The sequence below is a fragment of the Urtica dioica genome, chromosome 1, assembly GCF_054948205.1.
Source record: "Urtica dioica subsp. dioica isolate 48M chromosome 1, U.dioica_male_clone48M_v1_H2, whole genome shotgun sequence".
Taxonomy (NCBI): Eukaryota; Viridiplantae; Streptophyta; class Magnoliopsida; order Rosales; family Urticaceae; genus Urtica; species Urtica dioica.
In genome coordinates, this window is record NC_142756.1 from 1,235,325 (window position 1) to 1,262,327 (window position 27,003).

At 36.9% G+C, this 27,003-nt stretch overlaps 5 protein-coding genes across 5 annotated transcripts; all 5 read left to right on the forward strand.

Moving 5' to 3' along the window:
* The first annotated feature begins 6,563 nt into the window (after positions 1–6,563).
* ERA1 (Prenyltransferase family protein) lies at positions 6,564–10,974 on the forward strand. Its single transcript, XM_089612985.1, has 14 exons — positions 6,564–6,782; positions 6,878–6,964; positions 7,682–7,787; positions 7,877–7,912; positions 8,282–8,364; positions 8,673–8,726; positions 8,878–8,929; positions 9,227–9,291; positions 9,502–9,558; positions 9,686–9,758; positions 9,830–9,916; positions 10,002–10,107; positions 10,191–10,315; positions 10,576–10,974. Exons 1-14 carry the CDS (start codon positions 6,658–6,660, stop codon positions 10,819–10,821), a joined length of 1,302 nt encoding a protein of 433 aa, XP_089469111.1. The 5' UTR covers positions 6,564–6,657; the 3' UTR covers positions 10,822–10,974.
* Positions 10,975–11,362: 388 nt separating this feature from the next.
* Positions 11,363–13,527, forward strand: LOC149406082 (CASP-like protein 4A1). Its single transcript, XM_089613091.1, has 3 exons — positions 11,363–12,099; positions 12,170–12,305; positions 13,152–13,527. The coding sequence occupies exons 1-3, from the start codon at positions 11,510–11,512 to the stop codon at positions 13,344–13,346; spliced, it is 921 nt and encodes a 306-aa protein (XP_089469217.1). The 5' UTR covers positions 11,363–11,509; the 3' UTR covers positions 13,347–13,527.
* Positions 13,528–16,894: 3,367 nt separating this feature from the next.
* On the forward strand, positions 16,895–18,183 carry LOC149406083 (putative ribonuclease P/MRP protein subunit POP5). Its single transcript, XM_089613385.1, has 4 exons — positions 16,895–17,017; positions 17,474–17,671; positions 17,748–17,885; positions 17,965–18,183. The coding sequence occupies exons 2-4, from the start codon at positions 17,494–17,496 to the stop codon at positions 18,111–18,113; spliced, it is 465 nt and encodes a 154-aa protein (XP_089469511.1). The 5' UTR covers positions 16,895–17,017; positions 17,474–17,493; the 3' UTR covers positions 18,114–18,183.
* A 1,408-nt stretch (positions 18,184–19,591) lies between these two features.
* Positions 19,592–22,670, forward strand: LOC149406084 (2-methylene-furan-3-one reductase-like). Its single transcript, XM_089613287.1, has 4 exons — positions 19,592–19,893; positions 20,518–20,841; positions 21,848–22,007; positions 22,180–22,670. Exons 1-4 carry the CDS (start codon positions 19,687–19,689, stop codon positions 22,440–22,442), a joined length of 954 nt encoding a protein of 317 aa, XP_089469413.1. The 5' UTR covers positions 19,592–19,686; the 3' UTR covers positions 22,443–22,670.
* Positions 22,671–22,802: 132 nt separating this feature from the next.
* LOC149406085 (2-methylene-furan-3-one reductase-like) lies at positions 22,803–24,675 on the forward strand. Its single transcript, XM_089613192.1, has 4 exons — positions 22,803–23,336; positions 23,406–23,729; positions 24,019–24,178; positions 24,379–24,675. Exons 1-4 carry the CDS (start codon positions 23,007–23,009, stop codon positions 24,654–24,656), a joined length of 1,092 nt encoding a protein of 363 aa, XP_089469318.1. The 5' UTR covers positions 22,803–23,006; the 3' UTR covers positions 24,657–24,675.
* Positions 24,676–27,003: the final 2,328 nt, after the last annotated feature.

Consider the following 27,003-nt stretch of genomic DNA (forward strand, 5'->3'; position numbering starts at 1 on the left):
ATAGCAATTCTTAAAACATCTATTTTCCAAATATTTCATAAATACTTTATTATTTTTAATTTTTCGGAACATTTTACTATTCTTTTAAATGAAGTTGTGAACATGAAAAAAAAATGCAACAATAAACAGTAAAAATATTAAATAAAAGTGTAAACAACCAGAAAAATACGGTAAATAAATAAATATTTATGAAATAAAAGATATGTGAGGTATAATTGATAAATTAATTAAAAAAGGGATTAGATGTCATTTTTCACGTCATTTTATAACATATACTAGTATATGGATATTATAATCGAAATTTCATATGTTTTCTTATCAAAGTTAGACTTTTAGGACAATTTTTTCCTTAGAAATAGATCGAATAAATATATAAATTTAAACAATCTAAAAACAATATTTTTCTCTCTTTGCTTTATGAGTCTCATGAATTACAATGGAATTACGACAAAAGATAGTATTATGAATTTATGATAGAATTACTACAAAAATAAATTATTATTATATAATAATGATGGAATCATGATATTTGTACGATATAGTTAGTCTTTGAGGGTATTTTTAAAAATCTAAATAAGAGTCGAAAGTTTAATTTTGATGAATAGTAAATTCCTTATAGAGAACACTTATAACGTCTAATGTATGAAATCTCTGTTTAATGAGTCCGGTTTTATGTTTTAACTAGTAACACACGTCCTTTTTTTAGCATTAGATTTAGAACTATTTTTAAATATATCAACACCAACTCCTGTGAAACATGACATGATACATACTTTAAGACATTGATCATACTCGTCATGACAGCTCATAATGCTCACCGTAATGAATTTAAAGGATAAATATGTTTCCTATGCCTTGTTATTCTTCAAAGACAAATCATATATTGCCAAAAAGTTTTGTTTTATTTTGAAAAAAAAAGAGTAAATTTTGTATCCATCCAAAGATAAATTCAGTGTTCGAAATTGAAACTGTAATAAACTTGTATTCTCGGTAAGGTTTGCAACGCCATAAATTTTCAACTATGAAATTCGCTAAACATGCCAAGGAAGTGAGGAACTGTTTTTTTTTTTTTTTTTTTTTGTCAAGCAAACTATAATACAGTAATAACACTGCCAAATTTTATATAACAAATCAGGATTTATAAGACAACAGCGATTTAAATCAAAAGATGAATGAATAGTAATATCCACTTAATTATTAAAGGAATCATTGCACACTAAAATTGATTTTTTCATATCCATTAGTACAACAATCTTTAATGGAATTCTACAGGCTGACGTGGAAAAACACGCATTATTGGACCAAGTTATCTTTATCTGTATTCTGTGAGATAAAAATAACCAAACCAGGCAGTAATTATCCAGTGGAGGTGGGGTATAAAGCCAGTACTAGCCGCCATGGACTGTTTGGACGCAAGAATAATCGGATTACATTTTTATTTATTTATTTTTATATTTTTTCTTACCATATGAGCTAGCCTTCTACTTAAAAAGATTTTATTTATTATTCTCGTAACTTATCTTGAAGTTGAATTATTGCACTCCTCTACCCGTTTTTTAATGAAAGCTTTGTGCAATTCTCAAAAAAAAAAAAAAAAAAAAACAATTTATCTAGTGATTATTTGGATCTTTTATGTCCTTGATCAACAATTGTTTTTCAACAATCATGTTTCCATCTTTTTTTAGGTTAGTGTGTTGATATTTTGCACACAACCATTGTCACGACCCGCGAGCAAAAGCTCGCCCACGAGCCGCGACCGATCGACTCTCATATTAAACAATAGATCATAATACTTTTATATATTAAAATAGTTTGCGAAAATTCGGGGAAATTTTTCGCTTTTATAACTTAGAGTCTTATAGCGACTCCTATACAAATATGTTCCGGAACGTTTTAACAGAAGACACTAACCCCCGATTAAGAAACCCCATAGCCCATAGGTCAAGGCAATACGCGCTCGGTCTCGGTCTTCAATCTCGTTTCCCGCTTACAAGCTTTTCCCTTATCTACATTACCAAGGGTCATAAAACTATGAGTCGATTGACTCAGTAAGTGGGAGTCTATCAATAAAGTAAAACGACTAATGCCATGTGACGTGCAAACAAATACACAAGAATGCAGAATGATTGCTAGATATAACTAGAACATAACATTAGAGCATGACTGACGCGTGATATCACACTCTATCTATTCACTTGTCGTTCTGCAAGATCGTACATCATCTTCTGCTACGATCTCCACAACGACAATAAGCCAGCCTCAGACCTCGAGCAGCAGTCTTACGGCGGCTTGGGTGTTTTAAGATTGTCTGGGATCCACTAGTGGTACCATCTTCATCTGACGTCGGCGCATGTGTGCCCCCTTGGCACGACAATGAGTTCACTCGAGGCGACTGCTCATTGCTGAATGGGTTCACTCTAGGCGACTGCCCATTACCATCGGGTTCGCTCGTGGCGACTGCCCGTCATCATTGGGTTCGCTCGAGGCGTCTTCCCTTTTATCATCGGGTTCGCTCGTGGCGACTGCCCGTTATCGTTGGGTTCGCTCGAGGCGTCTGCCCTTTCATCATCGGGTTCGCTCGTGGCGACTACCCGTTCATCATCGGGTTCGCTCGTGGCGACTGCCCGTTCATCATCGGGTTCGCTCGTGGCGACTGCCCGTTATCGTTGGGTTCTCCCCAGTTTTGAGTACTCAGCGCCATACAGACCACCTTAGTCTGCCACAAACACAAGTCGTTGACTTGTGGGTACCACTGACAACCGTTCAATTAAAGTTCGGGTACTCTGCAGCACGCAGAGTACACACTCATACTACTACAGGAGAGCATCTCGGGATAAACCCCGAAGGAATTAATGTTTCTCTTTCATGCTCGTTAAGTGATTTAGAAAGAAGATTCGGGATGTGACTCCCGGTACTTCCACACTTGGTTCGAATCCAAGAGTTTGACTTATGCTCTCTCATCACCCTTGATCTAACCTATCCACTATGGTTAGCAGAGGGATTTAACAAAACAAGATAACACCGTGGTTGGTTCAAGTTAGCGTTTGAACCTTACGGGCAAAACCCGAACTAAATTTTCAAGCAAGAGTGGCCGAAGCCTTAACTTTCATGTTTATTCATTTTAGGGCTTTCACCTACTCTTGTTTACTAGCAAATAAATGCACAAACAAACAGGGTTATTCCCTTGGTAAGTAGTTGACTTATGTCTCCACACTTACCTAGAAAAGATCGTCTGAAAACTTGTTGACTTCCGAAGTTTCCTTGCTTTTCACGCTTCCCGAGACTCTACACATCCTGAAGCGTCAACACGTCATGAAGCGTCGAGAAACTAAAACCTGAAGTTGAAATCTCGTTAGTCAATGATTCGGGAGAAGCTGACGAGCTTAAGGTTCGTTATCGGGATTCACTGCGAGTCGGTTCAGGGGTTCGAGAATTTAATTCACTTATTTCTCGGGTTTTCGGAATTTAAACTTATTCAAGACTCGTGCGAGTTCGTACCAGAGAACGAGTACGAAATAAAATCCAAATCATTATTTAACGAGTCTTAAATAAATTAAATGAATAATCCGAAAAATCATACAAACCGAGAATTCTGAATCAATTAACCAGAATTTAAATTCTCGAACATTCTTAAATAAATAATTAATAATCCTTGAATATAAATCTCAAATCCAAAATTAAGACTCGAGTCTAACGCTATAAAGCGATAAACGACTCACGAGTGAGATCGAGCTTTAAAAACTTTTCTTAATTCTCTATTTTTTTTTCCGGCTTCGACGTGTTCAGTTTTGCCGGCTCTCGCTCGATTCCCTCCGATCTGTGACTGAGCTGTGAAACAAAAATGAATATCGAGTCAATTTACAAATCCAACTCCCGACTCGACTTAGAGTCTGAAATCGATCCTCTAACTACTTAATTCCCAAGTCTAACAACTCGTCACAAAACTCGTCACAAAGCTCCCAAACTTGTCAATAAATTCACATTTCAATCTCAAAATCGAGCTAACAAAAACCGAGCCCACATATCACAAATCTCAAGTCATTTATCACCCATTCCAAACTCAATTTCACAAATCAAATCCCGATTAAACATTTCAATTCTTAAATCCATTTTCCAAATCAGTCAACTAACCACACAGCCAAAGAGACTAAACCCAACAAAACAGTCACAACACCGTCAAAGCCACACCATGGCTCACGGCCAAAACACAACCAAACCAAATAATTTCAAACCCTCAAAACAAACCCACACACGGCCAGGTTAGAAATCTTAAAGAAAATTCGTCCAAAATTCAAACAGCCACTTCTAATCAAATCCCAAGCTTTAAACAGGTTCATAAACGTCTCAAAGACCTCAAATGAAACGCAGAAATTCAAAAGCCCCAATTATCAACGTCCAAAACCATAGACTATGAAATTTTCGGCCAATTTCATATCAAAACCAAGAAATCCGAAATCAATTCATAAACCCAAGCTACAACCATCACTAAACGAGTTCAATGAACAATTAGAACCAATCAGTTTCTCAGAAATCATTCACGAACTCAAAAACCCCAAAAACTGAAACCAAGAACCCTAGAGCTCACAAATCCATTCGGGTTCGATTTCTTACCAAGATTTCCGTGAGTTTGGACTCCTCGGCGAGCTCTTTCTCTTTCCCGGCGTCTCTTTCTCGGGCGGTGGCCACGGCGAGCTCGCGGCGGTGTTGCTCCCTCGACTGGTGCGCACGGTGGACGAGGGTGGTTCGGCTGGTGATGGCGCACGAAGAAGAAAGGAAGGAGAAGAGAGACACGAGATGGTGCTGGGGATGGTGGTCGGCAAGAGTGCAGATCCAAGCTAACCCAATTTTTTTTTTCTTTTCCTTGTGTCTGCAGATGAGCGCGCGCGAAGAACAGAAGGAGAGAAGAAGAAAGAAAGAAGAAGAAAGAGAAAGAGAGAGAGTGAAATGATGAGGTGGCTGAGAAAGAGAGATGGAGAGTGGAATAAGTGGTCATGTGGCACTCTCTCGTCACGCCACATGTGCACAGGTGGTCCACTCAAATTTTGACACGCCTCTCCTAAAACGACCCCATTCTCTCTTTTTCTTTCAATCTCGTCCTTCAGAATGTTGCACATAAGTCCTTTTAAAACTAAAATCTCACAATCCTGTCCTTAATTAATTAAAAATAATCTTGAAAAATAACCGAGAAAATTATTATTATTTCCCGTTATTTTGAATATATTTAAGGGATCTCGGAATTTATTTTTACTCTTGAGATTTTTAAATCTCCGAGTACGTTCCAAATAATAATATTGAATTACTCGAATATTCTCATTCCGAAATTTCATCGACCTTAAATATTATCATTTTCCAAGATATTTAAAATTTAAGGACGTCTCACATGCAACAAGAATTTGAAATAAAACTCGTCTATTTTATTCAAATTTACAAGTCGAGCGTTTACAAAAGTTTATACATTACAAACATGCATTAAACCCAGATTTTTTGTAAGTTCTAAAGAAGCGCTTAATCTGTTGTTGTGGAAATTGCTTGAATTTTTAAACTAATCGTAAAAATAACGTGTCTACATTTTTTACCATGGAAATAGTGTTTTTTTCAAATCGTGTTCGATTTCTATTTAAATTCTACGGAAAAAAAAACTTAACTTATTTTTAAGAGAAATAATCTCAAATAACCTTAAGTTGAAAGTACCTTTTTTTTTAGAAATAGAAATATATTATTAATCATAATGTTTTTGATGAATTACAGACTCTACCGAAAAAGGGGTATCCTCCAACTAAATGAGTTTATCATCTATGAAAATAGCTTAAGTTGCAAAATATATGCCACTATGTTGGCCTCATAGTATGACAACTTTACTCCTGAAAATTAGACAATAAATTAGATACAGTTGACTTTATAAAAAAAAAAAAAAAAGATACATTTGACAAAATGGAACCAAACTCATTTTGAAAGTAGAGTGTTTCTTGAGAGCTTTAACCACCGTCTTAGCATCTGACTCCACAAAACACACAGATAAAAACACTGCAAAAGCCTATGATAAGCCGAGGCGGAGAGCGAGAGCTTCATCTTCTTTGATCATAAATTAACCCGGAAGACTTTATTCACGGCAGCCATTACCAAACAAGAAGAGTTGCGAAAGAAGGCTACACTAATGCAGTTTTAAGATTTGGAATTGATGCATCAGCATTGAGCTTGCGGTGGTCGCAACTTGGTGACATCTATGAAACTTGGGAGCGATCCTATCTGGGTTCAAGATCACTCGCCAAATTGAATAGATGACATTATGGATTGGATAGAGTCTAAAATTCTAGAAGAAAAAAGTACACGTCCACGAGGTAATCTAGTATTAATTCTTATTAATTTTTCAAAAGTCTCTTGTTCTTAGCCTTTCAAACAATAATTATTATGAAAATGGTAGAAAATAGTACCCCTGAAAACTGCTATTCTTGTAATTTTCTCTCATATGTTCAACTATGAAGCCCAGAACAAAACTGGACCAAAATAAAGAGTGGCCCAATAAAGCCTAATTCCTTCGGAAAAGAGAGAGAGAGAGAGAGAGAGATCTATCAGATTATATTCAGATTCGCGCTTGTTTCGTCTTCGTCTCTTTCTTCACTGAATCAAACTGAGTCGCTGACTCGGCTACGAAACGGGATGGACTCGGCGACTGAGACTCGGATTCCGACTGTGACTGAACGAGAGCAGTGGATTGTCGAGACTGACGTGAATCAGATCTACAAAATCTTCAATAGCGTCGATCAAGACATTAAATCATTCCTGTATTTCTCAAACGGAAACCTTTTGGAATTTATTTTTTCATCGTTTCGTTTTCATTTTTCTTTGTGATCGATTTAATTATATAATCTATTCATAGGTTGGAGCTTCGTCGTGGTAGCCATTTGGAATATCTTGAAAGAGGTCTAAGACATCTCGGTCCTTCGTTTTGCGTTTTGGATGCCAAGTAAATTTCAGTTTCTCTCTTTCTGCTTCGATTTTTTTTTTGTTCCGAGATCTTCGTTGGATTAGAAAGAATGGTGAAAGTCGTATTGTGAGCGATTTTCAGTAGTGAATTAGCTGTTTTTTTTTTTTTTTTTTTTTTCGCTGCTTAGAATTGCGATAGGGATTTGAAGAAATGGAAGTTGCTGTTGGAATTGGTGATGAATTTGGATTAGTAAGTGAAAAATAGGCTTCACTTCACTGCGTAATAGTTTGCTTGTAAAAAAGTCACTTCAATTATTTATCTCACGTAATGGACTAGTCTTGGTATATTCCTCTATTTTTCTTTATGGTTCCGAGATTTTTGTTGGAGTCGAAAGAAATGATAACTTGTTCTCTTGAGCGATTCTCAGCAGTGAATCAGAATAAAATAGGAATTTTGAAGAAATGAAGGTGATAGTGCTGTAGCTGTTGGTTAGTGGACTTGGTTTTTGAAATAGAATTGCAATAAAAGAAAGAACGGTGAAGTGAAAAGTGCTCTTTCTTCAATTGCACTAACAGTATTCAAAAAGCCTAAATTACAACAAATCCCTAACAGCATTCGTTGAAAAAGTTTGGACTATAATGATTGATCTCATTTAACGAACTACCGTTAGCAAAGTCCTTACCTTTTTGTCCTCAAAATGGTTTTGTTATATTGTTTATTGAGATAACCTTAGTAAGACCTGTCGTTTTTTTCTAGTCGATCATGGTTGTGTTATTGGATCTTGCATTCGATTGCTTTGCTTGGAGAGTCTGTTGATGAGGAACTCAAACATAATATCATTGATTTCCTAAGCCGTTGCCAGGTATGCCAATTTCTTTGACTAACTTGCAGATATCTTGGTGTTTTGTTTGTTCCTTTTTATTTTGTATGATTTCCGTACTTTACCGGCAGGATCCAGATGGTGGATATGGTGGTGGGCCTGGACAGGTATGCTCAGACTCTAATAGATGAAAATCTTCCCGAAATAATAGATTTCAAACCTCATAATACTCTTTGTTCAGACCCGAAATTATGTAATGTGTCACGAGGAAAGAAATCGTTTTTGTTCTGCCTATAGATATTTGGCTGCTGTGTTGGCATTTGTATGTTGAATTGAAGCCCAAAGGGCCATTTTGTTTGAATGCATTGACTTCGCTAAGGTTTAATTGGAATTAATGATATTTTCGGTACTAGATGATGCTACTTTTTAGAATATATGAAAGCCAGTCTTTCTAGTTGAGGAAGCGTGTCTTAATTTTAAATATTATCTTTGTTTTTGATTTAGCAACACTTATATGCACTTTGATTTCTATTCAGATGCCACATCTTGCGACAACCTATGCTGCTGTCAATTCACTGATTACTGTGGGTGGTCATGAAGCTTTGTCTTCAATAAATAGGTGATCAGTTTATGCTGTTATTATGCAATACCTTCCCACAGTGAAGTACTCTGCGAACTTATTGATTATTTACATAAACTTGGTTATTAGGATAATTTCTTATTTTTCGTTTTTAATTGCTTCTGCTAGTTTTGAAATGTTCTAGGGGACAAGTATCTTATTTTTCTTTTTATACTCTTCCCAGCATCAAGGAAGAGGTTCACTTTTTTATTAGCTTGTAATAACTAGTATTAAAAAAGTAATCAGATAAATGAAATCTCACAAAACTTCAGAATTATTGAAATCCAGTTTCTTTAATTATTTTGCAGAGATACACTCTACACATTTCTTTTGCGAATGAAGCAGCCAGATGGAGGTTTCAGGTATTGCATAAGTGCCTACATATGTCATTTTTTTTCTTCCTTTCTCTCGTTCTTTCTCTCTCTCTATCAGTTATACGTATCGGAGTGTATTGATGAAATTTTGATTCTATAGTGTAAGATTTGATAATCCGATGTGCTTGATAATTTATAGAATGCATGATGGTGGAGAAGTTGATGTTCGGGCTTGCTATACTGCCATTTCTGTAAGTCTTTATGTATTCTACTTACTTTTAGTTGCTGAGCAAAAATGCCTCTATTGTTAACTGTTACTGATGAACTTATGTGGGATTACTCTTATGTATTTTTTTCGCTGTTGTTTGGAGATATCTTTTCGCTAATGACTCCGACTGTTTGGGAATGAAAGTGTTCATAAATTAAGAAAATTGATTTTCTTTCTTCGGTATATACAGGAATACAATTTACAAAATATGCGATTCATTCTGCAACTAATCATCGGTCTATACCAAGTATTTAATACGAAGATCTTCTCATTTGTACAGGTGGCAAGTGTTCTAAACATTTTGGATGACGAGCTAGTTCAGAATGTTGGAAATTACATCGTTAGGTTGGTCTTGACTTGATTTCCTTTCGATATTAGCTGACTCTAAAGCAAGCTGGGAGCATCATAATTATTGTTTCTGATTTTCTGAGACCGTTTCGGTTTTTCATGGGCAATACACATTGTTTTCAAGAACTGCCCTGTGCATCTTTGTTTATTATTTACAAATATAAGTTCAAGTTATTTAAAGTTGCAATATATAATATTGTTTGGCAGCTGTCAGACATATGAAGGGGGTATCGGTGGAGAACCTGGAACTGAAGCCCATGGTGGGTAAGGTTTAACACCCTTTTTTTTTTTCTTTTTTTTTTTTACACCCCAATGAGATTGTACATGATAATACTATTCAATAGCATTTGGAGTTCAACCACTTCCAGTAGATTTGAACTTTTTGTTTCAGGTACACATTCTGTGGGTTGGCTGCAATGGTTCTTATCAACGAGACAAATCGCTTGAACTTGACACGTTTAATTGTAAGATATGTCCTAAACAACTTTTTCTAAATCACCCATTTTTTTCATACGATTTCTTTGTGCGGAACTAGGATTGGCTTGTGTTCCGACAAGGAAAAGAAGGCGGGTTTCAAGGGAGAACGAATAAACTGGTTGACGGGTGCTATTCCTTTTGGCAGGTTGTTGCTTAGCCTTTCACCACTCCTTCACAATCTTTTATTTTTATTTTTTAAAAGCTGAAATAACGAAATATAAAGTGATCAGGGATGCGATTTTGTATTGCTACGGAAACTCGGTTCACTTATCGAAGAACAACTATCTATGCCAAACACCGATGTAGATCAAAGCGCTCACACCTCAGTCAGAGGAGGTATGATAGGATCTTTACCAAAAGTGCGGTACTCATTTTGGTCACAGTATATAAATACGTTTGTTTCTGATTCTCATGGACAGGGCCGAATATTTCTTGCCCCGTGAACTACAACAAAATCGGATACAACTTCATCTACAAGAAACCAGACTCAGAGCCAATCTTCAACAATGTCTCGTTGCAGCAATACATCCTTCTTTGCTCTCAGGTTGTGCCTTGTAGCTTTTTTTTCTTAGGTAAAAGCCTAACAAAAGAGTGAATGAAAGCGCGTCCTCAAACAATTTGTTGAGACTTTTTAGCTTAAAAGGAATAAAATGCTACATAAATCAATAGTCGGATGATCAATCTTCTCAAATAATTAGTTCGAAGACCAAATGACGCTTGTTTTATAATAGTTCATCGACTATTTGCGTTAAAAAACCCTTTTTTTTTTATGTTTGAGACTCACCAGTGTTGATCTGGTCACAGGATCTGCAGCGCAACGAGGGCGGGCTGAGAGACAAACCGGGAAAAGGTAGGGACCACTACCACACTTGCTATTGCCTTAGCGGACTCTCCGTGAGTCAACGTTACCGGTCAAACAGCGAGCAAATGCCACCTCAGCAGTACGACGTCTTGGGCCCGTATTCCAATCTCTTGGAGCCCGTTCACCCGCTCTTCAACGTCGTATTGGACCGATACTTTGAAGCCCACGACTTCTTCGCAAACCCATGAAGATAATACCAATCCTATGGGCAGTAAATTGACTCACATGTACTCCTCTCTTACAATTATTTGAGAGACCATCAAATTAGTTTTTCCTTTTTTATTTATAGAAAAAAAATACTTTATGGGCATCATTGAATTTGATATGGTCCTTTCTTTGGATGTTGAGTGGGTACAAATACAATGCAAATAGTGACTAATCCACCGCCCATTGACAAGTAGTAACCTTTGCCACCGCAAAAATATTGGCCTTCAGTCAAGTCTGAGAGCGACCTTGTTTTTTTTTTTTTTTTTTTGCCTCGGTCCCACCACTCACTAAAAAAAATAGATATGTAAATATGTGTGTGGTAATTAATTCTATTTGAACTATTCCTGAAATTCATGCACTTTCTCATTAAATTCCTCCCTATACACGCGTGAATACATAAATGTTACTGACCAATCCAAAACTGACATGTACGAACTACGAAGTACATTCTAAAACAAAATTATTACTGAAAATTCGTAAACTGCTTTTAAAAAAGAGCAAAATCCGTATAGAAAAGGCCAACAATGACGTTTGCGTCAGAAGAACTAAGGTTTGTCCCATTAAACAACACTTCTTCAACTGCCCAAAAAAAAAAAAAAAAAAAAAGAAGAAAAGTCTCGTCGTACTCATAACTCTCCAGAGTCCGATCGACCACTGTGAGAGCAAGAAATGAGAGGCCAAGAGAGCGACGAGAAGCGCGTGACAGTCACGGACTCACCTCCGTCGACTTTTTCACTCTCTCCACAGTCAAGCCGTTCGTACAGAACCCCATCTCCGGGAGGAGATTTCGGGTCGTACTCCGACTATTCTTGGGCCGGGTCGGAGCTCAGACCCATTCCCAACGCCCAGCCCAACCGCTCTTTCCCGGCCGAGCCTTTAGTCGTCCTCACCAAGTCCGACTCTCCCAAAAATGACCATCTCTCCGTCGAATCCCACGACGACGAAAACGACAACGAAGAAGAAGAAGAAGAAGAGAGAGAAAACGACAACGAGAGAGTCGCGGAAGAAGAAGAAGGAGGAGAAAGAAGAGGAAAAGCTGGCCCTGGAAGCGCGAATCGCCGGAAACTGAAGCCGGACTTGACTCGGAAAGCAGCGACGAGGACGTCAACGAGGAGGTCAACGCATGACGTGGCGAAGAGAGCTCTTTTGGGGCTTAGGGTTTGCGGATTCGCTCTCTGCTTGATCTCCTTCGCTGTAATGGCGTCCAATCGGGACCAGGGTTGGGCTCTCGATTCCTTCTATCGCTACAAGGAATTCAGGTAATCATTTATTGTTTTTATTATTATTATTTTGTTCATGATATTTATTGATCTGTTATTATATTTGCAGGTATTGTTTCGGAGTGAATTTGCTTGGGTTTGTGTATTCAGGGTTTCAATTGTTGGATTTGATTCATTTCGTCACAACTCGGAAACACTTGGTCCAACACCGGTTTCGATATTACTCTGATTTCTTCATTGATCAAGTAAGTCTTTTTTTAATTTTTCTTTTTTCGATTGAATGATGTGTGATGAATTGTTTGTTATTTATTATTGTACCTAACCTTGTTAACATACAAAATAGACATTTGGTTTTGTCCACATTGTCCAACCATGTATTATTAGTAGTCTTTGAGAGAATTGATATTATTGAAGCATTAGGACCATATACTTCCATTCAAAGAGAGTGTCGGGTTTTATTTTATTTATCATCTATTATTTTATTTATTCATTTCTTATGTGAATTATAGTGGACCTTGCTTGCATTTATTGACTTATCGGACAACTTATTGATATACTATTTTTCTCTACCATTTTTTTTTTTTTTATCAATATAGAAAGAAACATGTGACTTTGCGTGGTTATTTTTCCCTGTTTATTTAGTAACACCTTTTCTTTTTCACTTGGCGCAATCAATGGTTGAAACAGAAACAACAATTTTGATGAAGCCAACGCAACTTTTAATCTCTTAAAAAATCAGATTCCGCCTATGCTACAAAGGATCGATAGAAGAGGAAAAAGTTTAGATTCCGCAAGCATAAACAAAATTCACAAAATTTTCTCACTCCCTTTATTTTTGCACGTTATTTTTAGATTCTTTCAAATAAGCTTAAGCAACATGCAACGTTGGAGAATATTTATGTGGGATATATCATATATGCAAAGATTTGATTGTACTAATTACATAGCAAAGGGCACATAAAATTTAAATATTTTTTTATTTATTATTAATATTTTATATCTAGTGACTAGTGTGACATAAAAAATGTCCATCCATCCATGTACACACTAAAACTCACCATTTATTTTATTTTCTGGGGTTGTTTTTTTAGGCGATCTCTTATTTGCTGATGTCAGCATCCTCGTCAGCTTCGACCCGAGTCTATGATTGGCAGTCAAATTGGGGGAAAGACAAGTTCCCCGACACGGCTCACGTGTCGGTCGGGTTTTCCTTTGCGGCTTTTGCTTCTCTTGCCCTGACCTCACTTATTTCCGGCTACATGCTTTGTACTGCTAAGCCCTTGTAGTATATTTATCTCTCTCTCTCTACTTATGAATACAAATCATGTATGTACTTTTTTTTTGTGACATATTAAGTTGAGGGCATATTATTTATAAGAAGCATATTATATTACCTGAGAGAGAACAATTCATGTAAAGAAATTACGTATAGGGTTGCTAAATAAATATTCGTGCATGAATTGAACATTTTTTTTTTTTTCTGGGACGAGTATATTGTAATATTTGTATATATGAGACATATAGCTCTCTTTTTCTACCAGAAAATGGAGGCGGTAGAAGTGGACTTTTCAATTCTTATGGGCAATTTGGTCTTTTCACAATGCGTGGTTGGCACCGGCTCCGAATCAACGGAAGATGATGATACAAACACGCAATTGTCCGTTTGCAGTCCGAGACAGAACACAACATTCTATGTTCCATTACAAATTCCACAATAACTAAAACTATGTTTTCAAAGTGTCCGTGACTCCATCCACTATTTCTTTTCTTCTAAAAAATTAATTTTAAACTGTAAATGTCGGCCATTCCACTTCTACAAATTTGGTTTTATGATGCGCATGACTATCAGATGCGACTAGTCGCACCTAAAAGTCGCATCTAAATGATTTTCGGGTGCGACTAGTCGCACCAGACTGTCAACCAGAAGTCCAAAAAATTTCGCTTAAATTATTTTTTCTTTTGAGTATCAGGTGCGACTTTTCGCACCAGATAGTTTAAAAAATTGTTAGGTGCGACAAAGTCGCACCTGCACCTGATTGTTTAAAATTTTTTCTATTCATTTCCTTCTTTCTTTCTTTATCTTCCTCGTTTTTCTTCTATTCTTCCTCTTCATTTCGCTTAGTCACCTGCAGAGAACAAGAAAAAAAAAAATTCCAGCAAACGAGAACCATCCCTCATCACCATCCCGACCACCATCATCCTTTCCTCACCTTCTTCTTCTTCCTATTCGCTCAGCCCTCGCGTGCCATCACAGCTCCACCGCGCGCGCGTCCCAGCCGAGCAGAGCGCCACCGCTGTGAGCTCGCCGTGGCCGCCGCCCGAGAAAGAGACGCCGGGAAAGAGAGAGACCACACCGGGGAGGCCGAATCCCTTGAAATAGGTGAGAAATTCTGTCATCCGAAATGGATTTTTTGGATCTAGAGTTTGAAATTCATTTTGGGGGTTTTTAATTTCAATGAGAAATCTCGAAGAATTGATTGAGTTTTGATGTTTAATTAGGCTCGGTGGTGATGTTTATTGCTTGAAATTGTGAAATTGAGATGATTTTGTTGGAATTTCCATTGAATTTTGGACTGGAATTAGGTATTTAGGGTTTTGAATTTGAATAATTAGGGGTTTTGATTTTCTGGACGTGATTTGATGTTATTGTACTCAAAAATATGATTTGGGATTGAGTAATCAAGGTTGTTCTTGATATTTGGACGATTGGGTGACCTTGGATTGTTTTGGCCGTGTGTGGATTCCTTTGGCCGTGTGGAATTTTAGTCTTGGCCGTGTGAATTTGACTTGGCCGTGGGGGTTGTTTTTGGCCGTGTGGGTATATGAGTGTGGGGGTTGTTTTTGGCCGTAATAATGAGTTGTTATTGATATGGTTGTTTCGAAAGAAAATTTGATAGCTCGGGACTTTGATGGTGATTTGAATTGTTGATGAGTTTGTGTTGTTTGAGTTTGATTATCGAGGGTCTAGACTCGATTAGGGCGGGCTACGCAGAGCCCACAGTGATGGTTCGAGACGACGAGACGCGGCCCGAGACATGACGGGAGCTATCGCGCGAGCGACGAGACCGAATTCACGGACATTTTGGTAAGAAAATCAAACCCGAATGGATTTGTGAGAACTAGTTTAGGTTAAAATTAGGTTTAGGTTAAAATTAGTTTAGGTTAAAATTAAGTTTAGGTTAAAATTAGGTTTAGGTTAAAATTAAGTTTAGGTTATAATAATATGATTAGTTTAAGTTAAAATTAAGTTTAGGTTAAAATTAGTTTAGGTTAAAATTAAGTTTAGGTTAAAATTAGTTTAGGTTAAAATTAAGTTTAGGTTAAAATTAGTTTAGGTTAAAATTAAGTTTAGGTTAAAATTAGTTTAGGTTAAAAATAAGTTTAGGTTATAATAATGTGATTAGTTTAGGTTAAAATTAAGTTTAGGTTAAGATTAGTTTAGCACCTGATAAACAAGACTTTCAGGTGCGACTAGTCGCACCTGATAATCAAGACTTTCAGGTGCGACTTTTCGCACCTGATAATCAAGAGGATTATCAGGTGGGACTTTCGGGTGCGACTTTGTCGCATCTAAAGTCGCACCTGAAAGTACTTTCAGGTGCGACTTTTGCACTTTCAGGTGCGAAAAAAGTCGCACCTGATGCTATATTTTGTACTAGTGATTCGACCATATTACAGTTTGTAATGGTAATTTTTTTCCAATTGACCCGGTGAAGCCCGCTGCCCTTACAAAGAACCATAACGATCCAATATGAGCTTCCATAGCTAGAACGCCCAAGCACTAGTATATGACGACAAAACTTGGTATGGGACAACCCCAAGCGAGCGAGATCACGAATAAAACCTCGAGTTTTGGATCGAAGACGCAGATACGCATGAATATCAATATCTTATGAATCAAATTGAGTTCCTCTTTTCACTGTGAGTCTAAAGGTCAGTTATTGAATAATATTCTGAATCGAGAGATTTTAGCTTTTATTTGTTGAGCGAAGTATACCTCAATCGTTTTCCAGATCTGAGCAGAAGAATCGCATCTCACCATGCGAGACAAGATTCCTTTAGTCATTGATGAGAGAAGCCAAGAAACGAGCAGTTGATCTTGCCTCTCCCACATTCGGAACGCCTGATTTATCTTCTCCAGCTCTTCATCTCTGAGCTCTGCAAACTTCACCGGAACTACGCCGGTGCCAAGAAGATAATCATGTAGATCGTGTCCTCTCACTGTAGTGAGCACTTGCTTTCTCCAAACGAGAAAGTTGTTGAGATAGAGCTTCATTCCGATTGAATTGTTAAAAACAATCGGATTCGCTCTTGCGGGTGCAGAGCTTGTCGTGTCCTCCATCGTCATCACTGAAGCAATCGTCATGATCGAGTTTCACCTCTTTCGAAGCCAAAGTTGAAGCTTCGATGCCATATCAAGAAATAGAGAGAAGATGGCTCAAAAGATATATTGATTATCTCAACATTAAGAAAGGATAGTTCATAGAGTATGAGCGTATATATACGCCAATGAAACAGTAAAGTAAAGGTGCCACGTAGGTCACATGATTGGACAAAGAAGAAATATAAACTAGCCTATTAAAAAGAAGAGAAAAGACACGTCACTTATGGTGACTTAATACAAATTAATAAATGAAAAACTAAATTTTTTTAAACCTATATGATCCGCAATAACATAGGGGAAGTTTTACTATCTAAAAAAAAAATAGGGGAAGTTTTAAGAAACATGCATGTTAATATGTGCAATATGTCTAAAATTAACACGTGTATTTTTACAAACATACCCTTATACACTTTAGTTTTAGAATTAAAACCATTAACTTTTCCTTTTTCTTGTTTTTGGACCGGATATTTTTCCTCACCCTCTCTCGATCCTCTTCTTTCTCTTCTCTCGAACTTTTTCTCGAGCAACACCGTCAATCACCGCACGCCGACAGTTTTCGATTCTTCAGTTTAGGTTAGAATGTTGATTTTTATTACTATTTCTCAGTTATGTTTTTACTGGATTCTATGTTTTAATTGAGTTTGTTAATTGATTTTAGTTTGGTTTTAGGTTATGATTTTAGGGTTCTCAAAAGAGGGTTTTTAGGTAGAAACGAGAATCTGAGCTGAATTCGGTCCATTGCGGTGTAGCTCTTGCAGAAGATGAAAAGAATTAAAAAAAAAAAATTAATAATAGTTTCCAAGTTCCAACTATCAGAAATTTAGTGTACCATCAAAGACACTTGCTTGTTATAGTCCAATAATTGCTCGAAACTTCGAAACCGCAGAGGACACAGATCTACAAAACATTATAACTCAGATTGATCGAGCAATGCCGATTTATTTGTTCCTGTATTACGAATTTATTTGTCGAACACAACTTCTTAGAGAAATAAATTTGTGAATCGGTCATTCTCTCGATTCGTTTCAGATATAACTTAGAAGAGAACCATGGTTGGATTCAAGAATCGTTACATGGTTGTGGAGGTGAATTTGAACCCTAACAGAGACCTCGGGACCGACGATCCGATAATCCTAACCAACTACAATCTGACCAAGGCAATCAGAGACAGCATTCTCGTCAACTTCGGAGAGTGTGGTCTGGCTTCTTCCGCGGTCTCTCTCCAAGGTGAATCTCTTGCGTGTTCCAGTGTTTGAGGTCTCGACTTAACTCGGTTCCGAAATGTTCTTTTTTTTCGTTGCAGTGAAATACGTGAACCACATCACAAAAGTCTGTGTCATTAGAGCCTCGAGACAGGACTACCAGAACGTTTGGTCGGCGATTACCCTCGTGAAGAATATCGGAAATTGCCCTGTGGTGATCAGCTTGTTGAACTTGACTGGTAGTTTTTCGCTTTAGAACTCGTATTGTTTCTCGATCTTGGTTGGGCTAGATTAATCTTGTCTTTTTTGGGGGTTTAGGAAGCATTAGGGCGTGTAGAAACGAGGCTCTGAAGTGCGAGGAATCCAAGTTTGAGCATTATAAGCTTCTGGTCGGGGCTTCTCTGTCACCCCAGGTTAGCAAGCAAATGCAAGACTGTCTCGACAAGATCAAATTTCTAGAACATTGAAGTCGCCGAATTGCTGATTGTATACTAATAGTGTTTTTAGATGATTTAAATCAAAAGAAGGGTTTTTTTTTTTTGGTCGAATTTTGTTTTACTCGACAAGTAACTGTTTGAAAGAACCATCGGAGAAAAGCCCAATCTAACCAAATGGCATTGGTGGGACTAGGGCTCGACGTGAAAGCTTAATTGTGCGTGTAACTTGTAGGGCAAGTAATGTCTGGTTCGCAGATTGAACAAAGACAATGGACAGCCTTTGATCTTTGGGCAGTCAATACTAAGAAAAGTCTTTAGAGATAACGACTCTACCATCTTTACAGCTTAGTTTCTTCTTATTTTGCTTTTTTTTTCCCCGTACAAATACTGTAACATGACCATAGTAGGATTTCTCTTTCTAACTTTTGTTCATATTCACGTGGTTAAAAAAAAAAATAGAACCATCTTTCTAAAGGTGTATGAATTGTAGTTGAAATCACAAAACCTGTGTCTCGAGCCAGCTGTGACAGCTCTGGTTTTAAAAATCAAGCCAACGTTTTGGTAAAATTGTCGTTTAAGCAGTAACAGTTGCAAAGGAAAAAAAAAGGCAATTTAGCAACAGATCAAATTTCAAACATGATATTAAGGATCTAGCGGATCAGAGAGCTCCGGCGACGCTGGGAGGAGCGGGATGGAAGAGAATTTGCTTCCGTGTAGTCTTCTGGAGAGAGAGAGAGAGAGAGAGAGAGGTTTGACGGTATGCACGTTTAGAATTTTAATAAACAATAAATAATTAATTTTTATTAATTATTTATTTTATTTAAAAATTTAAATAAAAATGGCGAAATCGGAAGTTAATTTTTGGTTTGATTGTCACATGATCGAACTTGATTATGTAAACAAAAATTTCTAAACGTTGGGTAGATTGCAATTTTAACGTTTCATATGATTTAGTTCGTGTAATTAAAAAAAAAAAAAAAAAAAAACGTAGTCAAACATCTTAACCAGGGATTTTAGAAATCATAAATTCTTATGGAGTCTTGACAGAACATTAACATGTTCGTCTTGAGCATGATAAAAAGAAAGTGGCATTGTGTTTATAGGCATTCCAATTCAGGGATTTTGTCACGGATTAATAGCTCGTCCATATATGAAACAGAAAGACTAATAATACGTAATTAACAGGAGACTAAATCATTCTCCATTTTAGCATTACCTCTGAAAGTTGACAAAAAGAAAAATATAAACAAATAAAGGAAACAGGAAAAAAAAAAAAAAAAAAAAAGGAGATAAGAATCCAAAGCAGAATTCTAATAATGTAATGGATTCACATTCCAATACAAAGGAGATTGATATGATTATGATCATTATATGTGCCCACACTGTAGATAAGTCCAACACGTGTTGCCTGAGCGATCACACACGCACACGTTTTTCATGCACTATTTCCCTTTTTAATTGCTACTTTGTTATATACAATACAAGCCACACCACACCTTAATTCAGATATTTTGATGATTAGTTGTATAAAATAAAATAAAAATATCAAACTCCATTAAATTTAAAACCACTTCTCGCGTTGAAGCTGTGTTCGAGTCCGTCAATGGCTTCTTCCAGTATTCCGACTGTGCACAAGGCCTGGATCTACTCCGACTTCGGACAAACCTCGGAGGTGTTGAAGTACGAGGAAAATGTTCCAGTTCCCGAGGTCAACGACGATCAAGTCCTCATCAAGGTCGTCGCTGCTTCGATCAACCCCGTCGATTTCAAGCGGATTCACGGCGCTCTCAGAGCCGTTGAATCTCTTCCAGTGAGTCTCTCCTAGATCTACATCAATTCCTTGTTCCTTTCTAGATGGATATTATAATAGAATCACTGAATTCGTTTATTCATTCCATAGGTAAACCTTGTTCCTTATTCCGAGCTTGCTTGTTCTTTAAGTTATGAGAGACTTTGTCTGTCCTTTCCATTGTGCAGAAATGCCGCCAAATTTACTAAAAAAGTGGCTTTTGTTGGTTTCGATTTTCTCATGAAATTCGGTTGCATACAAGCAATTCAAGGTTCAAACCTTGATAAATAAATAGCGTTTTGATAACATTGTTTTGGTTTCAATTTTCTCATGGAATTCGGCTTCCACGAATTTCCACCAAACACCGATGAATTTCATGAATTTTTTTTTACCCTAAGAAAAAAATAGCATATAAGCAATTCAAGGTTCAAAATTTGATTCATAGTAGCGTTTTGATAGCATTGTTGGTTTCAATTTTCTCGTGCGAATTTCCACCAAAAACCGATGAACTTCGACCCTTGTTCTTCATCTCTTTAAAAAGAAGAAAAAAGAAAAGAAAAGAATTAAAAGCAATTCAAGGTTCAAAGTTTTTACTAACAAATACTATTTTGATAGCTTTTGAGGTTTATTTCTTGCAAACAATAGATTGTCCCGGGTTTGGATGTTGCCGGTGTGGTGGTGAAAGTGGGTGATAGAGTGAGCAAGTTTAAATTGGGCGACGAGGTGTACGGAGATATCAACGAATCGGGTGCCTCGAAACCCGCGAGGTTTGGTACTTTGGCCGAATACACCGTCGGCTCGGAGAAGCTCTTGGCACTCAAGCCCAAGAATCTGAGCTTTGTCGAGGCCGCCAGTATTCCTCTGGCAATGGAAACCGCCTACGAAGGGCTCGAAAGGGGCGGACTTTCCGCCGGAAAATCGGTCCTTGTTCTCGGAGGCGCCGGTGGAGTCGGGACACATATCATACAGGTTTTTATTCGCGACTCAATCAAGATCCTACGTAGAATTCGTGCTTAAATGTTAGAGTCCATTAGGTATATATTCATATTTACAGTTTCACATTGCTATGTAGCCATCGTTTCGTAAATTTTAGATAAATAGCCACGTTCATGTATTAACACGTGTAAATTGACGTAAATATCCCACCTTTTATTTCAATGAAAGGGCAAACCAAAAATGACACGTTATCTTTATGGCTATTTACCTAATATTTACGAAACGTTGGCTATATAGCAATCTCAAACGTTTTAGTTGGCTAGTTACCTAATTTTTTTGTAAGTTTTATTATGTTAGGCTTTTCGGCGTGGGATTCTTTTTTTTTTTTTTTTTTTTTAATTTGACATGTATTTTGGTCGCGCCCTCGTTGTTCTATCACTTTAGTGCGCGACCAAATGACACTACCTGCTCTTCGTTTGTATTGTGTTTCTTTTTAGCTGTGCGATGAAGATCTTACGTAGAGATTTCACACGAATCTTCGGTCAATTCTGTTGGGCTATTATGTGAGGAATTTGTTTTTTGGGGGAAAGTTTAACATATGTATTTTGGTTGCGACCTGATTCGTTAGTATACCTCTTCGAGTTTTAGGGTGGCATAATTTTTTTTTTTTGGTGGTGTGTGAAGATTGTAAACTCGAACTGTATGGTCGTGTTTTGCATAGCTCTCGCATCGAGTCTACTCCTAAATTTTTTCGCTAGTACTATTTTTTTATTTTTAGATCGGGAAAAAAATATGCTAGTTTAGTAGATGAGAAAATTTGAAAATATAAGTGGGGACTTAAATTGAGATGATGATTTTTTTTATCTACATTTTAGAATCTATTAAGTATTAAACTGAAATAGTAATGTAGGCATATTAAACATATTTCTTTTTCAGATTATACCAAAAAACCCATAGGAAAACTAAAAAACTTGCATCTTCTCATTTTTTTTTCATGCTACAAAACATCGCATGAGTTAATTAATCCTCGAATCTTCAGTTGGCGAAACATGTTTTCGGGGCATCCAAAGTGGCGGCCACTGCGAGCACGGCGAAATTGGAGTTGTTGAGAAGTTTGGGAGCTGATTTGGCCATTGACTACACTAAACAGAATTTCGTAGACCTCAACGAGAAATACGATGTTGTTTTTGACGCTGTTGGTAAGCCCTTGTTTCAAACTTCGATAAAAATCTCTAGTATCCTCTTTGTCACGTCTAGATTGAGGAAACTTTGAGACGGAAAATGTTTAATCGTGACGTGTTGCTTTTCTAGTTATGTTTTGCATGTAGTGTAGTGAGATTTTGACTTTTTTTTTTGGCGCGAATATAACAGGTCAAGCAGAGCTGGGTTTGAAGGTGGTGAAAGAAGGCGGGAAGGTTGTGAGTATAGTGGGCCCGGCACCGGGAGCGATATTTTTCTTCCTCAACTCGACCGCCGAGACTTTGGAGAAACTCGAACCTTACTTGGTGAGTGGAAAGATCAAGCCGTTGATCGACCCCAAAGGCTTATTCCCGTTTTCCAAGACCCTCGAGGCTTTTGCCTATCTCGAGACTTCCCGAGCCACCGGAAAGATTGTCGTTCATCCCATTCCATGAGGTCAAAAAGGTCATTAATAAATAATAATAAAAAACGATATTAGTCTTCTGTGTAGTGTCTTTTCCCCGTTTTGTTTTGTATCTCGGCTTGCAATTAATTAAAAATAGCGGCTTGTTTGTTGTCCCGGCTTGTTTTCGTGTCTCGGCTTGCAATAAAATTAGCGCGGCTTGTTTGATGTAACCTTTTTATGCAATATCATGAATATAAAAAGTTTGAGCTTCTTCAAAGTATTGAAAAGGCTTTTGGTGATCAGATTTGTGAGAATGACTAATAAAAGATGAATTTGGATATTTTGGGAGCTCATATAAATGTTCAATGCATTTTATTGCCTCCAATACTACTTCTAACTATTCTATATTAGCCCCTTATTATCTACTAATAATTACTATTATGGCAAAGTTGATGCTTGAATTCATTATTGTTAATGCATATGTATCATATTACAGATTTGTTGACTTTATTTTGTTTGTTTGTTTCTCTCATTTAGCAACTATAGATTATGAATTTATTAGAAGGTATGTCACATGTGGGACCTTTGTTAACCACTTCACTCTACTCCAACAATGATTTTTATTATAATATTAAGCCACTCTACAATTCTATACTTAGTGATTTATATCATCATACATGACAGCTTTCTAAAAGGTTTCTCTTATAGCCCTCTCTCTCTATCTCTGAAAGCTTTCTTGATGGATCGAATTCCCTTGCTGAACAAGGCTTGGGTATACTCCGAATACGGAAAATCCGGAGAAGTGTTGAGGTTCGAAACCGACTTCCCTGTTCCTCAAGTGAAGGAAGACCAAGTGTTGATCAAGGTCGTCGCTGTGTCTCTGAACCCCGTCGATTTCAAGAGGATCAACGGCTTCATCGCAGCCTCTGACCCGCCTTTTCCCGTAAATCCCTCTCTCTCTCTCTCATATATGTATATAAGATGGTTAATTATCATGTTTTGTTATTTGCAGACCGTCCCGGGGTACGATGTCGCTGGAGTGGTGGCGAAACTTGGAGCCCAAGTAAAGAAGTTCAAAGTTGGCGACGAGGTGTACGGAAGCATCAACGAGAGAGGTTTGGATAACTTGAAACAGTTTGGTACTTTGGCCGAGTACACGGCCGCGGAGGAGAGAGTCTTGGCCTCGAAGCCCGAGAATTTGAGCTTCATAGAAGCGGCTAGCTTGCCCATGGCCACACTCACGGCCTACGAGGGGCTCGAGCTCGCTCGCCTCTCCGCCGGACAGTCAGTTCTCATTCTTGGCGGCGCCGGAGGAGTCGGAACTCAGGCCATTCAGGTGTAAACACATCATCACTTACTTGCAAGGGTTAAAATTCCCTTGGTTGTTGGTTCTATTTCACGAAAATACCAGCGGCTGAATTATAAAGAAAAAAAATATCCGGTTTTCGACAGAATTTTGTACCCTTTTTAGAATTCCGGCGATGAAATAACAACATAACCCTCGAAAACTGACAAAAATTCGAGTTTTTTTTAACCTTGCTTAATTGGTCTTAAAAAGTGTCGATAAAAATAAACTGTGGTTAATTTCATAGAGTAGTTTCGCTTTCATGTGCTTTGTTATTCAGCTTGCAAAACATGTTTTTGGGGCTTCCAAAGTGGCAGCCACGGCAAGCACTGCAAAGTTGGAGTTACTGAAAAGTTTGGGAGCTGATTTGGCTATTGATTACACAAAAGACAACTTTGAAGACCTCGCTGAGAAATTCGATGTGGTTTACGATTCAGTCGGTGAGTAAATTCAAAGCATCGTTGAGTACGACACAGGCAAATCTCTTTTACACAGTTTAGTGTCTTTGGCTTGTTCATTGTTTTATTTCCAAAGGCTGAAACTTTTCCTTTCATCATCATTCAAAGTTATGCACACTAGTAATTTAGTGAGTATTCTTGTTGCCTAAGGAAACTAAATGTATTGTTGGTGAGGATGATAGGGCAATCTGAGAGGGCAGTGAAGGCAGTGAAAGTGGGAGGGAAAGTGGTCACAACAGTCGTCGGATTCGGGGCCATAACTCCGCCGGCTTTCACGTTTGTTCTGACTCGAAGCGCTTCTGTTTTGGAGAAGCTCAAGCCTTACTTGGAGAGCAAGAAGCTGAAGCCGGTGATTGACCCGAACTCCCCGTTCTCGTTTTCAAAAGCTATTGAGGCCTTTGGCTATCTAGAAACTTCTAGAGCTACCGGAAAGGTCGTCGTTTATCCCATCCCATCATGATTTGTGTGTTTGATATATGGCTTTGCTTTTTTTTTTTTTTTTTTTTTTTCATTCCACCTAGCTCAAAACCATATCCCATATATATATATATATATATATAGATATGTGTGTGTGTGTGATAATTGGTGGAAATGTTGTGGTAAAAATAATTGAGAGAAGAACATATGAATAGCGAATAATTGAATCAATGAAAAGATCGAGAGGAAAGATAAATGGTAATAATAGTGTAGAGAAATTGGTGTGATTCTTCTTTCGGTGGAAGAAGCTTTATATATTAATTTTTTTAATTACATTTTCTAGAGATGTTTATTATGATCTTTACGTGTGTAGATGTTGCCTCGTTAAATTTTTAGTACTTAAGTGGAATAAAAATAGTAGTTGAGTTTTTAGTACTTTTTAAAAAAAAAAAAAAAAATATATATATATATATATATATATAATTGGAGGAAATGACGACATAAATACCTATCGTTTTGAAAACATACACAAAAATATCTATTTTTTTCACTGCAAGCATATCTAATATTAAGTTTCTGTTGCACCGTTAAATAAAGTCAGTTAACTAAACATTAGCTCTATATGACGTTGCTGTAATTTTGAAAAAGTGTTTTTAGATTCTACTTTAAGTAAAAGATGTTGTTTTAAAAAGCAGATAGATGTTGGGTAAACTGTTATAAAATAGTTGATCCTGTTAGCCGGAGTAGATTTAGTCTTTGGTAAAATATGTATTAATATTTGTAACTAATAATTATTGATGTAAAATATAATAAATAATAATAAGATATTTTTCAATATATATATATATAAAAAAATATTAAAATACGTGTGATAAATTGTAAAAAATAAATTATAATTTTTGTGATATAAAAAATTATAGGATAAAAATATATAAAGATAATTAGAAATAAAAGAAAAAGTAAGAGAACTAAAGAGTTAGGAAAGAAAAAGTAAAAGCCTAAAGCAAAATCTACGTACAAAAAATTTCAAAATGTAGCTTTTAAATTTTTAGTTAAAACATTAAAACACTTTTCAACTAAAGTCATTTTATCAAACACTAAGTATAACTTAGTTTTTGGAGAAAAAAAAAAACTAAAATCAGGCTTAATAAGCAATGTCAAACATAGCCAATATAAACGTCGCAGCCTCATATTAATTACGGTTTAATATTTTTTCTTAAAATTAACTAAACAATATAATAATATCATTTTAATAATAAAAAAAATTAATTATAAACGATTGAATATTTATTATTTAAACTAATCAAGCATTAATATCATAATTTTGCATTAATTATTATAACAATGCATTAGTTAATATTTTTAATATTAGAAACGATTTAATATTTTTATAATATCATTTTTAGAAAAATACTCGATTAATTTTTTTTATTATAAAAATGATTTGATATTTTTTTAAAAATTAATCAAGCATTAATTACATTATGTTTAGAAAAATGCTAAATTATTTTTATATAATTAAAAACATTTTTAATAATTGTTGTCGGTCGTTTTCGAAGATATTAAATATCTTCTGACTTGTAAAGAATTTCATGGCAAAGTCCATATGAGTCCTACATAGAAGCCCGGTACATGGTTAGAAAAGAAAAAAAAAATCAAAAGACACGAGAAAAACGTGCGCATGCTACAACAGCGCGCGCGAGGCACGCAGGCACACATGTATGTTGCACACATGCCTTTACGCGACGCACAAACCCGCGAAGCCATTCGCAACCACGTGAGGAAGCCTTCAGCCTCGTGTGTGCATGCACGCGCATTGTGTCCACGCCAGGTGCGATGCACACGGCCGAAAATTGCGTGGAGCTCCTCGCGGGTGCAAAGCTATTCGCGCACACCTTGGCTTTGCCCAATCCGATTTTGGGGTTTTTTTAGCCCTCTAACACCTATAAATATACCCCTCACCCAAGGAAAAAACATAATTCATTATAAACACAATCACTCGATCACAGAGTCGTAAAACGCTGCCGAGGAGCGTCCACACTTGCTGTCACTCTGATCGAGCTCGATTCTCATAAAATATTCTCAAAGAATAACGACGCCTTCGATCCACCTCACTCATAGAAATCAGACTAATGTTGAGCAACCTTCTAGCTTATTATTTTATTCTTCTTATTCTTAGATCTTTGCGACGAACGGATAATGTTCTTGAGCTAGAGCGACACTCATGATTTTCGAGTTGCGCGCACCCGACTCGGGCGATCACTTAGTCCGGCCTTGGGTCGACCCGCCCGAGATCTTTAATGTTGTTCAATTTTCAGCGACGACAATAATATCACTATTGCTGAATTATAATATATTCAAGTTATTTTAATTTTTCTGTTTTTGCTATA